Source organism: Copidosoma floridanum, unplaced genomic scaffold, assembly GCF_036245765.1.
Source record: "Copidosoma floridanum isolate Cflo_tuat_1 unplaced genomic scaffold, Cflo_Japanese_pri ptg000028l, whole genome shotgun sequence".
Lineage (NCBI taxonomy): Eukaryota > Metazoa > Arthropoda > Insecta > Hymenoptera > Encyrtidae > Copidosoma > Copidosoma floridanum.
In genome coordinates, this window is record NW_028321905.1 from 7,714,180 (window position 1) to 7,728,258 (window position 14,079).

A 14,079-nucleotide genomic window follows, 5' to 3' on the forward strand; every position below is an offset into this window, starting at 1 on the left:
GATATTTAGATTTGATGATTGGAGATTCAGTTCCGATTAGTAATAAATGTTGGAAATAGTATCTGCATTTGAGAAAGATAATTGGTGTACTGACATCTTCTATTGTCATAGGAGGACAAAATTTGAATTGAAAAAACTTATTATGAAGCACAATAAAACGTATTTTCAACTTACAAACAAATTAAAGCCTAAAATGAATTTTCTTTTGCTTACGTGCGAATATTGTTGGCTAACGGACCACCTATCCATTTTTTGGCTAATAAATTCAAAAGAAAAAGTAGAATGTTGGAGCAAATTGTTGTTAAAACGACCACTCATGTTTATTCATCGATAACAATTGCTATTAGGCATCAGTTAATGTTATGCAGTTCCTTTGTGTCTCTAAATAATTTTAATGTCGAATATAAACCTGTACCAGTACATAAAAAGAATGCCTCTTCTATGTAACAATATGGTTTACCAGGTCGCTGAAAACGCGTAAAAGTTTATACATTAAAAAACATTTTAATTTTTAGTTAACTTTTTGATAGTGCAAGTATATTGATAACATACTATGTTGTGGGCACAATGTGTATTTTCAAGCTGAAAAATTGCATACGTTGTAGTTTAATAATTGTTATTATGCGTTTAAAGTAAATTTAAAAGAAAATAAACCATTTTAACTGATTAATGTTTCGCAAATTATAAAAACTGTTAAATGTCTCAGTATTTTTAAGAATAGTACGAGATTTATCGCAACTAGATATGATATATAAGATTTCAAATAAGTTTAATAAACAATAATATAAAAAATGCATGAATTAATTTTCTGAACCTAACAATAACTGTCTTAAGTATTGCAGTTGCATTTTCCAGTTATTCCATATACAAGTGAATCTTTGGAAATTATTTATTTATCCAATAATCATTGATTTTTAACGTAATTTATTGGAGATTTGACATCTCCTCGCTTATATATCCATATGTACATTAACACATGTACCTCCAGCACACAATGTATAGTATAGTATACCCACACAGATGTGTGTCTCTAAACTGTATATGTACTACTACTTACTATACACAAACTCTTTACACTGCATTAGAAAACGCAAGAGTCTGATAGAAAAAAGCCAGCGGCCCTTATGCGTTTGCTTTGTGGCTAGCAGGTACGCCTTTACTTCATTAAAGTACTAGCATTCAAGCTACAGACTGCATGTAGATATCGCATCACTTTGTATACGCTATTTTTAAAGTCACTAGTCATGGAATTATTGCAACTTTCCCTAGCGTTTAAGGCAAAAACATTATGATCCAATCGCATAGGTTTATGAGAATAAGGCTATTTTCACAGCCACTATGCGTTTGTTCCATGATTTTTCTTTCTGTGCAGGGACGCCTTTGAAGTCATCAAGAAAAGAGATGGGGAACGCAACAAGATTACTTGCCCTTAATTACAAAAAACTAAAAAACAGAAATCTGATGGTCAAGACAAACTTGACCGTATTTTCAGTTAGCTGGACGATCTGTCAACCAGTGTGCGTGTATTAAAGTCCGACATTACAAATATAAGGGATACTTTCATGGTAGGGTATCAGGAGGTAGTAGCCAAGTAACTCAACATTAGAGAAACCGTATTGGAGTCAGAAAAATCTGACGTATGCAACTTCTTCAAAGCTCTTGAAATGAACGAAGAAGCGTGTTGAAAGCGTGAGAGAATAAATAATTTAGTTCTTGAAGGATTGAAAACAAAATCAGGCAATTGTACAGAGGTGATTCACAACCTTATACACCAGAAACTGGAACTCAATGTTGATGTAGCAGAAATAACATGAATTGGGCTTAAGAGTGCCAGCATCCTTATAATTTAACTCACTGTAGTAAAAGACAAGCATTTAATTCTGCCCAGAAAGAAAATGCTTACTGGCAGCACCCTATCACTTTCTGGCGAACTTACTAGGAAGTTACGTATAGTTGGGAAAAAGCTCGTCGATTTTGCTGCAGCAGAAAGAATTAAAGTACAGAACGTAAAATTTGGTCATGTAAAGGTCTTTTTTGACGGCAACGCCAAAGTGTACAAGAAAGGACATGGCTTTCACATGACGCTCCCTTTCAGTGCTGCTTCTTGATGTGGCTTTTTCGTGGAGGCCAAATAGCTTGAGGCTGGATGACTTGAAAAATCCAACACAACCAAAATACATGCTCTAAACATACTTGTAGTTATAGACAATTCTACACGGGCTATCGGAAATTGGCTAACCAATCAGTCTTGACGTCACCCTTTTTTTCTCTCACAATCGCCCCTATGCGTAACGGCAATGAGCCATGTCCGTGAAGCAGTATCTCTACTTGCTTAACCAGACACTAATCTTTGATATTTTGGAACACTCATGGTTTTACTAACATGGTCCAACATTTTTAACGTAAAAATTGTTGTTAATTATGTAATGAAATTATTATGAAAAAAATAATTTAAAACGCTTAGAGCTGTATACCAAAGTAAAATACTTTCCTAGTGTTGAAAATTTCAGGCAAAGTACTGAACTAAATAAAAAAAATTGCCAAAACAGTTTTTTCATGTCAAGAAAAAAACCAAAGAATTGTAGAAAAAAAGGTTCATATAAAAAATATATAATTTTACAATGAACAAAAGGAGACACAGAGTTCAAATAGTCTTAGCCATTTTTTCGCTAAGTGCCAAAAACCGCCGTTATATGTATGTATGTACCCGATTTTAAGCAAATTATTAGGTGGTGTCGTGATTGATATTACTAAATTGTGGATACGTATATATTTTTGTTATAAATTTACACACGAAAATTTAGTACAACCAGATATAAACGTGACGTATCTCTAGCTTATACCTATATACATGTACACATACACACACACAACACTGCACAAGCACAGTGTAGTTAGATTTTACTTTTTTTGGGGGCCTTGTCTGACCTTCGCTATTAAAAAAGTAGTTTAATTTGGTACGATGTTTGAAATGCAGTGTTTTAACTTTATTTACCGTCCTAATAACTGTTTCTTCAATATCCATAGGATCTTACGTTACTCTATCATACTATAAGTGGCGAGTCATCAGCTTTTTACTGAGGGCACGGCAAACTCTCTAATAAAGGCTTTAATGGTCCCAAAAAATACCCAAGGCAGAAAAACAGTATTTTGTATATAGGGCACAAAGTACAAGTTCTTTTGTTTTACATATTTATTTATGTTTGTAGCTAAGTTGCAAACAATATTTATTACACTGAGAGTGGAAAATGGCAGATGCACATTGAACTCAAGGTTAGAAATAGTAGTTTTCATCAGATAAATGCCATCGTTTCTGGGGCTATTTTGCGGCCCAAAGGACGTGCAAAGCATGGACTTGCGCTTTTGTGGCATATCCTATTTTTCCTACCGAGGTACACAAACCTTTTAAGAACGCATGAGGTATTATAATTTTTTTATGTAACATTTTCGACGTAAAGCTTTTCGCCTTTCTTAAAATCTAAAATAAAAAGTAAGAGTTTCCATATAAGATTTTTGTCTTGCACATATTTATCAGTAAAAAGAATTTTTTTTTCTTTTTAGTAGTTTTCTAGCTCGTACATTACTTAAATGATTATTTACAGGCTCTGCAAACTTACTCTCACTTACTTTTACCACTTCAGGGAGGAGAGTGCTGCTCATAAAACCCGTTTGGAACACCACTATTTCGTCTTTCATTAATCACCGCTCATTCACCCATAAATCCTATCCCAACTTTCCAAACCAACTTCGAGTAACTGACCCTCCTTTTTTACCATGATCCACACTGATGCTTTTCCTACTTCATACTCAGAGCGCCCATTGAGCTTATCATTGGATCTCCCTGAGCAGCAAAGGCAGTTGCTAGACTACGCATCAAATTCGCTGCGAACATGTCATAAGATTCATTTTTTGAAATGTTGAACTGACAAAGAATTGAACCCTTGTCTAACTAGAGCAGCCGTACTTAACAATTAATTTTTTTAAAAGGAATACTATTTTTAAAAGTCTATTACAACCAATTGAAAAGAAATGCAAAATGGTACTTTTTTTACAAATGTGTTTACAATATTCAATGGGGAAAAAATAAATCTTGTTTTTTCACAATCATCTAAGAAAGTCCTGAAATGTTAATAATTACAAATATATTTACAAAAACATATATGACTGATTCCGCCGTAACTGACTCAAAATAACTTCATATATGGACCCAAGTAATAGTTGCATGAAAAATTTTTTTTTCTACGTATTACGGCTCGTGTTCATGTTTCAAAAAACTTGTTGGAACGATTTAACTACAAGTTACTCCTATCAATAATTATTTAACATTTTATGATTTTTGAGGTGGACGAAAAGGACAATTTTATGGATCACTCTCACTAAAATAATAATGACTGTTTAAAAAGAAAAATAAATGTATTTAATAATAATTTGGTACATATTATCACTGTAGAGTACCATCAAATATCTAATGAGATATTCTAATTAATTCAGTATTGATAAAAGAATAAATTATTTACAAAGAAATGACTAGTTAGTAATTAATCTAAAACAGTAAAACTGGTCATTTTAATACCATTGAAGATCTTTGTACAAATTTTTCGCTACAGGAGCTCGTCCACTTCTCCTCACTGTTGCTTTTTTTATTAATTGTTCTGATTTTCGGTGGTTATTATTTACCTCTTCATGTGAGGCTTGAGCTATGTCATCACAACATAATAGTCCTTTATGATAATACTTACGATTTTCGCTAAGATCGCAGTCAAAACAACTTAAACTATTAAATCGAATACAGTTAGAAAAATTTCTATTCCAGGTACACTGAAAAATCTTCCGTCTGCCTGTAAAAGGTTTCATATTACCTGGTAGTAGAGCTTCACAAGCATTTACTTCCTCTAACGTTATTTTAGATACATGAATTTTTTTTACGTTTTCATTAATTATTTTAAAAAAGCTTTCGAAATTAGCAACGTCAACACCGTACCTAATTTTATCATCTGCTATTCTTTTCACTGTACCCCCGATTCCATCGGCAGGTCCTTTTCCATGACCAGTTTCGCTAAAATTGTAAGTGATGTTCTCAACTTGAGGAAATAGTTGAGGAAGCAATTGAGTAATAATGAAAAACATAGTCTTATTTTTGTATTGATTAATTGCTCCATCACTTTTAAAATGAAGTGTATGGATATTTGGATATTCTCTTAAAAACGTAGATAAAACATTTTTTACATGTGCCAAAGCCGCAGGAGCGTCGTGGTGAAGGCAATCAGATATAGTGACAAAACTTTGAGTTGTGTTTTTGCGATAAAATACTCCTGTATGTAATGCTATTTGTTGTCGACTTGCACCAAAGTGAACAGATTGGACCTCTGTATGATATTTGCATGAGTAATTTTCACTGAAATCAATCAGGAGACCACACTCGTCTTCAGACAATGAGTCAATCAATGTTTTCCATGACGTTCCTTGATGTAATACTCTCAACTCATGAATAAATATACTACTTAGTTCATCTTCAAAAAATGTGATGAGTTCTCTTAAATTAATCTCAATTGAAATCTTCCGAGCGATAGTTACAACTATATTGTTATTCGATTTAGCACTTTTCTTTGTTTCTTTTACACTGACCCACTTAAAATATGTTACCTTATTGCTTATTTTCGCTGCAGAAAGATGAAAATCAATTTTTTTATCGCAACAATCTTTGCATATTCTAGATAAACAATCATCATTTTTATTCGAACAAACTAGTGCTTGTATAATTTTGTACGTCGAATTGTATTGTATCACATTGTGAGTATGTAGTGCTTGGACTTATAAAGCAAAATTTAAATGAATTATACAAGCACATGTCTCTCGAGCGTCTAATGTAGGCATAAAACAAAACTTTGGACGATATTTACAAAAAGTAGAAAAACTAATAGCAGTAGACTTTTCTGTGCAGTATTTCGAGTACAGATCACTAAGACTAAAATTCAAATATTGTTTAGAAACTTTTTCTCCATTAATCAGGACAAATTTACTTTTACTCGGGTCAGTAGCACTGTTATTGACAAAAAAATCTTGCACTTCTTTCTGCACAATTTTACTGTAGCTTTTCAGTTTTCTTCGAGTGTTCAACGGCTCACTAATAGACTTAATATTTCTAAACTGGGGTACAATATTTCTTGCACGATTCAAAAGCTTATACTTTTTCATTATTTTTCCCATAATCACTGAACGAAGAAACAGCTTGGCTTTCTGATCCCTTTGTGAAATGTATGACTCTCTGAACTGCAATCGTAGACTTTCAGCTAAGACCTGAAATAGTTTATGCTTAGTATAAAGTTGGTAAAACAAAAAAATTATGTATCTACTAACTAATTTTTCTTGGATATCCTTATATGAAGTAGTTTTATCATGTAAGAAACTTTGCACACGGGATAAAGGTGAATTACTTTGGGGTAGAACAAGCCTTTTATTCATTCTTTTAACTTTTTTTCTAAGATTTTTGTACTTGGCAGACAAAGTGATGATTTTCCTTTTTAATATACTATTATTTTTATAGCATAACTTTTTCATCGTTTTTGCTCGATTTTCACCAGAGACTTTTTGTTTACTACAAGCACCGCCACTACTTGGTATACCTGTAACTGTAGGTGTTTTATCTTCCTGGACAGACAACTAAGAAAATGTCAACAAAATTTCTGCGATTTGTGCCTTTTTTTTTGCTCGTGTCACTCTTCTCGCCAGACGCCACTTTTTTCGAATTGCTCTTTGTGCTCTGCTGGATAAATCATTGACTGATTTTACATTTGATTGCTCTTTGGCCGCCTGCTTTCTTCTTCTTTCTTTTTCACAATACTCATTGTATGCTTCGGGATCTTCTTTCAGTTTCAATCGTTGCCGTTTCTTTCTCTCTCTGTCCCACTCTAACCTCTTTTTTTTTGTTTTGATCTGAAATGTATACATACAGGATAGAGGTAGGACTAGCAATGCGAAAAGTATGACCGGCATAATGACGGTACATGTTATATGTACATAATCAGAGAAGAGAGGATAGAAATACAATCTAACTTAGAACTTGAAATCATCTTATTTACATTACCTCTTTTGATGTTCGAAGCAGTGAACCTTTCTTCTTGTGTGCCCTTTGTGATTTCAATCGAGACATGGTAGCCTGTTCAACTTTATGTTGTCTTGATGTCGTTGAATTTCCATGCGTGACTGGAGCCATTTTGAAAGTTTACCTGAGTAAAAATACCGTTCAAAGTATAGTATTCTTTATTTTTGTATTAGGGTGGACGGAAGAGACATGGACGGAACGGACATTTCGACTTTCAAGTATTCTCACAGCTCGCAGGTGTAATATTAAGCTTTTTCCGCGCATAAAACATTTGAGCCCATTGTGTTTTATAAACAATCTGCACTACGTACCTTTTTATGATCCACAAGTCACGTGCCAGTGCGGATGAAAAAGGTCCGAGACTTTTATCCTCGCGGAGTTCCAAAGTTTGAGCGCTTGGTGACACCAGAGTTTTAAATACAGACTGATAACGGCGCAGTCGATTGCTAACCTATATAGTATAGTTTAAATATCAACCGTTGCGTGGCACCATCAATACACTGAGGCTGGTTGTCAAGGCCTACAGTGCGATGCACTACTTTCGACGATATTTTAGTGCCAAAATGTATTAAGACCTCTCGGACTGTTTATGATCAAATTTGGTTTAGATACAGGTGGCGATAGGTAGATAATACCCTAAAGTTTTGGACGTGCCTCCGCATTTGGGATATACGAGCTTCATGTTCGCCCACAGAGAGTCGAAAGGTGAAAAAACTGAAAAGTGCCAGTGGACGGAAGGGACATTTTGACCCTTTTTTCGTAAATTTGACAACCAAAACGACTTTGAATGTTGTTTTTTATTAAAGGAGCAGAAAGAACACTACTTTTCACGTAAATTATTACCTTTACATTAATACATAAAACTGCATTACGCGCGTATGAGCCTGAGACATCGTCTGAGTCAGTTACGGCGGAATCAGTCATATACATGGACATATGTTTTTCCCACAATTGTATATTGTTACTGTGAGCTTTAGAAACCATATTTTTTGTATTTTCTTCTAAGTATTTTCTTGCCTAAAACGAAGCTTCTTGTAGAGTAAGCCAAAAAAATTTTACTTTTAACTCAATTTAGCTTCTTGACGGTAATAACAACTTGTCAACAATAAAAGTAACTGTTGCTTGATAAAAATCTGTCGAGGAAATAATCAGGTAGGGCTATTTACATTCACACGCAGATATACATGACAACCAACCCCCATTTTTTAAAATTTTATAACCGTATTTCACTGAAAACTTGCCAATTTTTGACATTGTCCAACTAAAGTAATTGTACAATACTTTACAATACAACTGTACAAACTATTACATAGAAAAAAAAATCCATATAATCAAAAGTTCAATTGTCAAAAACCAATAAAGTAAAAAAAATTAAACAGCAAAACTTTAATGTTTTTTTGACGCTGATAAGGATCTTGAAAGAAAAAATAACTGTTGTTGGAGTATCCTCGACTGAGAGAATCCTGAAATATTACGATTACACTCGCACCAATACATATTTGTATTACACACACAAATATTTGTAGTAGAAACGTGTACTTCGGTTGTAAACGTCAGAAAACATATGTTTCTGGCATGTTTTCTCGGTACTAAATTTTTCTCCTAAAAAAAAATCTTTCTCTATTACAAAGTCAACGAAGACAAACACTCACGACTTAACACGATAATGATCTGCACCCGAATCATCGAAAAATATGTATATATAGAAAAATATACCAGAACCCACTCATGTTTACATTTAATATTTGTCGTAAACTAAGTAAATATAGACATAATTTTGTGCATAAGGATATTTCGGCATTATGGTGGACAAAGATAGTCTCTGATGGTGTGTAGATTACTTGCTAAGCTTCTGAATTAGACAGTTGATGAGTAAGCTGGCTTTTTTGATACTATATGTACGTATTTAGTACACTAATTACGAAAAAAAAAATTAATTAAAAAGTTTTTAACACTAGTAAGTAACTACTAAAGTCACAACTACAAGTGTATTTTATTAATATATTGTGAGCTGTATAAGATACCAAAAAAATAAAAGTACAGGTATGTAGCACGAAAATTTTCTTATTAATAACATTTTGAACTTATCTTTTGACACTCAAAAAATTCTGCAAAATAATTAAGAAATGCATTTTTAACAGTTACTGTAAGAGAAAGTGACAAAGAAAGAGTGGCCACTGCAAGCAGTGGCAACAAATAAGGCAAGCCACCCCCACTCCTTGCTCTCCACCCACATGTAGCAGGTAGGCAGAGTACATCTATTGGTGTGAGGATAGAGGCAAGAGGTGAGGCAGCAGTCAAGCAAGTAGTTAGGCATTGCTCGATCAGATCATTGTTTTATGGCTTAGGTGCAGTGCCCAAGATTCTTTTAAGTTGAACAAAAAACTTTTCACAAAAAGAAAGTCTTCGTGGGAACAAGCTTTTTTCCCTTTTTTAGGATTTCTTATCAATTGGTCATAGTCTAAAGTAATGGTATTTTTATTATCATTATTAATCATGAAATCAGTCAAAGAAGTTGGTTTTCACGTCTTATAGTGAAGAAAAAAAGAATAATAAAACAATAGTTTTTCATTCGCACAAAACTACAACATAGTATTAGAATACCATGAGTAGTATAGCTAGGGGGATACGAGGCCAGGTTCTCCCTAGGATACGGAGCCACTGTGGCCTCGCATCCCCCTACGGATACGAAGCCACTCTGGCCTCGTATCTCCCTACGGAGTCAGTCAGTCATACCTACTATCGCCGGACCATGCTCAACTCGATGCGTCTTGCTTTACAATGCATACATGAATGAGCTGCGAAATAAGGCTCTATTTACGTATGACTCTGCTGCAGAAAATATTGAGTCACAAACGCAGATATCAAGTGCAATGTAATATCATACTTTTGATCTCACCGGTGTGGACGTGATTCACTCACTTGCGAATTTATACACACTATCGTTGACGGAAGTTGTCCATAGCACGCATACGTTACTCGAAAGAGATGAAAGAATAAACGTGCTTGACTCGATAATGTGATCTCTAATTGCTTTACTATTTGCAACAAGTTGCTGTTGATATAATTAATAACTGTTTACCATTTATCCACTAAATAAATTTTCTGCGTATAGTACTGAATAATTCGTAGGTTTTAATCGTAAGGATAGCATGAGGAAAGGTTACTTATATAATAATAAAGTCTTCAAATTTAATACATTTATTTAAAATTTAAATAAATATAAAAAAAATTTATGGCTCTTGTAAGGGCCCATTGTTTTACAAAATAATATAACATATTTTCAATCATTTCATATCCTTTTTTTTGGGGCATGAGCAAATATTTTTAAAATAATAATTCTTTTCGACTTTTGGCTGAGATACCTCAACGTGCTTCTCTAAAAAAGGTTTCCGGCTATCTTCATCGTCTTTGGTATGAAAACTCTTGCTGCTTTCCTCCAACTTATTCGGTTTATTAGAGTACGGACCCATTTTGATGTTGACTGCTCAATGGATACACTTCAAATGAAGCTTCATATAATTTTTATTAATTTAATAAGAAAGCAAATTTCTATTTAGGTTTTATCATTTCATCTCTTCGTCAGAGTCAGTGACATCCTTCCACTCCATACGGAAGTAGAATTTTTGATTCGAATTACATTCTGGACAGCACACATGGATCTATGTGCACCTTTATGGTAGGGGCATGCAGTAGCCAATGTTAGAAGCTCAAATGGTGAGTAATTAGTCATATCAATTACTTGCAAATTGAATCTTTCAAGCCACTTTTTCTTTAATTCTCCAATTACAAAAATCTTTTTTGCATCTTTGAGACTTTCACGAAGCACATTACCAATTTCCATGTAGTCAATATCACTTGATTTCCAATCTAATCCATGATAGGATAGCTCAAGCCATAAATTTTCACGTTTGTATTTATCATTTAGTTTGCGCCAAGAAAATGGTGGCTTGGAGTGAAATACTTGTGGTTCATCATCCCCATGGAGTGAAAAAATCGCCAACTCTTTAAGCACGTAATAATTGCCAGGGTTCTTAAAGCCCTGCATATTTACCACGTACTTCATCATGTTGAAGACTGCGAATATTTTTCGATTTCATAGACGTGATTAAAAAAGTTTTCTTACGTCACCACTGATAGGATTGTACTCTACGATACGAACATGTAGAATAAGATAGTAAGCAGATACAGTTTTCGGGAAATTATCTCGTGCTTTAAACTCCAAGCGTACGTCCACTGGCACGCTTTTCGAAGCTGCATTTTGCTTAGAACAGTCAATTACAATAAGAGGCATGCGTGTTATAAAATGTGTTTTATTTAACATAGGTTCTGGTTCTTTCCCGTAATAGGCTGCTTGAAAATTCTTGTACGTATCGTATAATATTGAAAACTGATTTTTAATAAAATTAAGATTAAGATTTCCGTAAGGATAATAGTGTGAGTTAAATAAAAGTTCAACATTGCTAATATTACAATGATCAAAGAGACTGGAATTAGAAACAAGCTCATTTTTTCGTTTTTTTTTAGAAGCCCAAAATGACAAAACGAGGCTTTTCCAACTGATTGGACGTTTTGACAGTCCAAACATGTCTAGAAGTTATTGGTAATAGAGGGTACTCATGCAACTCCTAATTGCGAAAACTTATAGAAATAGGCTTGTATTTTGCAAAAATATCAAGCAAACGAATTTTTCGTCTATCTAATGCAGTTATGTGAGGCACAAGTCACTCAATCTTAGTCAATGTAAGCTTATACTTTTCCAAATTTTGATTGTTAGCTACTTGTATAACGGCGCTAACATCATCTCTTGTTTTTGTAAGAATTACTTAATGTTTTGCATTAACCACAACTTTGCGATAGTTCTCAGCAAAACCAAATATCATACTCAAAGGTATTGACACTTTAAAATATTTCAAAATATGAATGATCATTGATAATGGATTTTTTTCTCTTTGATTTTAATCCAACCAGCATTTTCAAGCATTAAACTCTGACTGGGAGAGAAAGATATCCAACCTTTTATTAAAGTTGTTAATCCAACATTTTTACACTTGTCAATTTCTATACCATTCAGTTCATACCGTATTTCTTCAACATATGGCAGATGGCGTTGTTAACTAGTGTTGTTCTTAACAAAGCAACATCTTTTTCATTTTTTATACGTCCAGCAATACGTAGGGAACTTTGAGAAGGTAAGAGACATAAATCTTGATGTTGAATCAAGATTCAAACCTCATCACTGTTATGAAATGCTGATGCAATGTGGGGTCAATGTGCATGAATTTTGTAGTGTGCAACCGACTCATCGAATATGACACCTGATAAATGCTGAGAATCTCTTCCATCTCGGATCGTTCTTTTGCATATAGCAAAAGAAAGCACAAGTTATTGGCCACCAGGAGCTGTTACTTTTAGGCCTAAGCTTTTTAAGAATGGCACACTTTGACGTGTTAACGCTTTGGGCATTTGTTGACAACTAATCCGTCTTATCCATTTTCGTTGAGTTTTATAGCTTCGTCTAATTTTGATGGCTCGTGAATGACAAATTGTTCTTACCCTCGTTAATTTTTTTTCATAACCTCGTTCAACTTTACTTATGTTGTTGTTGTTGTTGTACACTATGCCCATTTTTTAATCAAGTTGCTTTAAGTGTAGTCGTATATTTATAACTTTACCACGAAAATAATCAAGTTACCATCCTGATCGATAATTCGCACTTCAAGATGATCTATTATTTTTACAGCAACGGGTAAATAAATTATTTGCGATGGAACTTCGACAATCTTGTATCCTGGTGGTGCGGCTGGAAAAAATTCGTGGATGGTATGAACTTTTTTTCCGTTTATATAGGCTCCAGTAGTGATATTTGATATTGCGCTTAACTCTCTATGTATTAACCTTTAGAAGAGCAACAGGTAAATCCAAGTTATAATTAGTTATATCTCTAAGAACTCTTTCAATAAAGCCTAAGAGATGGCCGATAGAATCTTTTGGTCTGAAATCTATAGCATGACTACACGTTATTACGCTGTGAAAAGTATTATTGTTTGGTTTGATGCTAATAGCTATATTCTCGGGTTGTAATACATCGATCAGAAATGACTTAATATCTTTAATTGCGTAGCTGCCGGTTGTAAAAACTAATACTTGATCGCCTACGTAAAGTTTTTTGTTACCTTCATCAATATTCAGAATTGAATTGAAAGTTAGAAGTTCTACTAGACCAAAAACGTAGTTATGTGCTGATGACAACTCGATACGTGGAAAATTTTACGCTTCGAAAATAGATGATGTTTCTAATAAACTTAATGTCAATGATTCTCCCATGGTGGTTTTTCAATGACTAATGTTACTTGAGTATTGAGATACGTTTATATAGGCTGACGATAGAGTTTTTTACAAAGAAAGCTTAAGGAAAGATGGTAGCAATTGTATGTACCAAAATCTTGGTACGTCTGATAATTATATTTAACATTATTAACATCAAGATATAGCATTAGATCAATTGATGGCTGCAGGTCAAAACTGTCGAAATACGTCACGTTATTGCCTCGTTTTCTATAGGCAACCCAGTAAGTACCAGGACCATCTTTATCATCGAGATTGACTATTGCTAATTCAGAAAAACATGGGCCATCGGCTGGCAAAGCATTTTTTATAAAAACTCCACGAAAATGTAGGATTTTCAAAATTTTTGCATACTTGATGAGATCATAGTCTGTGACAGCTTGGTAAGACAGTTTTACATAGGAACTTATTTTTTTTTATCTTTTAAGCCTTTTTCAGGTTTTAAATGTAGTCCTAAGCCGTTCTTTTATGGTTTTAAAAAGAGCCCTTTTTCAAGTAAGAGAGCTTTCATTTCTTTATTATGCCTTTTACTTTCATCTAGCTGTTTTCGAGCGACTTTAGCATCATGAATAGCCTTGATAACTCCAGTTACACCATAAATAATAGCACATAAAGCACTCAAGCCAGCA

General features: G+C 33.8%; 1 protein-coding gene across 1 annotated transcript; it reads right to left on the reverse strand.

The window, feature by feature from the left end:
• Positions 1–3,796: 3,796 nt before the first annotated feature.
• Positions 3,797–11,171, reverse strand: LOC149373745 (uncharacterized). The gene is made up of 3 exons (XM_089595793.1): positions 10,937–11,171; positions 4,860–5,510; positions 3,797–3,882 (listed from the first exon to the last, which is right to left on the reverse strand). Exons 1-3 carry the CDS (start codon positions 11,169–11,171, stop codon positions 3,797–3,799), a joined length of 972 nt encoding a protein of 323 aa, XP_089451919.1.
• Positions 11,172–14,079: the final 2,908 nt, after the last annotated feature.

What these genes read in the sequence shown, in the direction of transcription:
- LOC149373745 (XM_089595793.1), bottom strand. Translation starts at nt 11,171, where the DNA reads ATGATGAAGTACGTGGTAAATATGCAGGGCTTTAAGAACCCTGGCAAT. An exon ending in TATTGACTACATGGAAATTG is followed by an intron (nt 5,511 to 10,936) that starts GTAATGTGCTTC and finishes CATTTTTTGAAG; the next exon opens with ATGAACTAAGTAGTATATTT. An exon ending in TTGTGAAGCTCTACTACCAG is followed by an intron (nt 3,883 to 4,859) that starts GTAATATGAAAC and finishes ACATGTTCGCAG; the next exon opens with CGAATTTGATGCGTAGTCTA.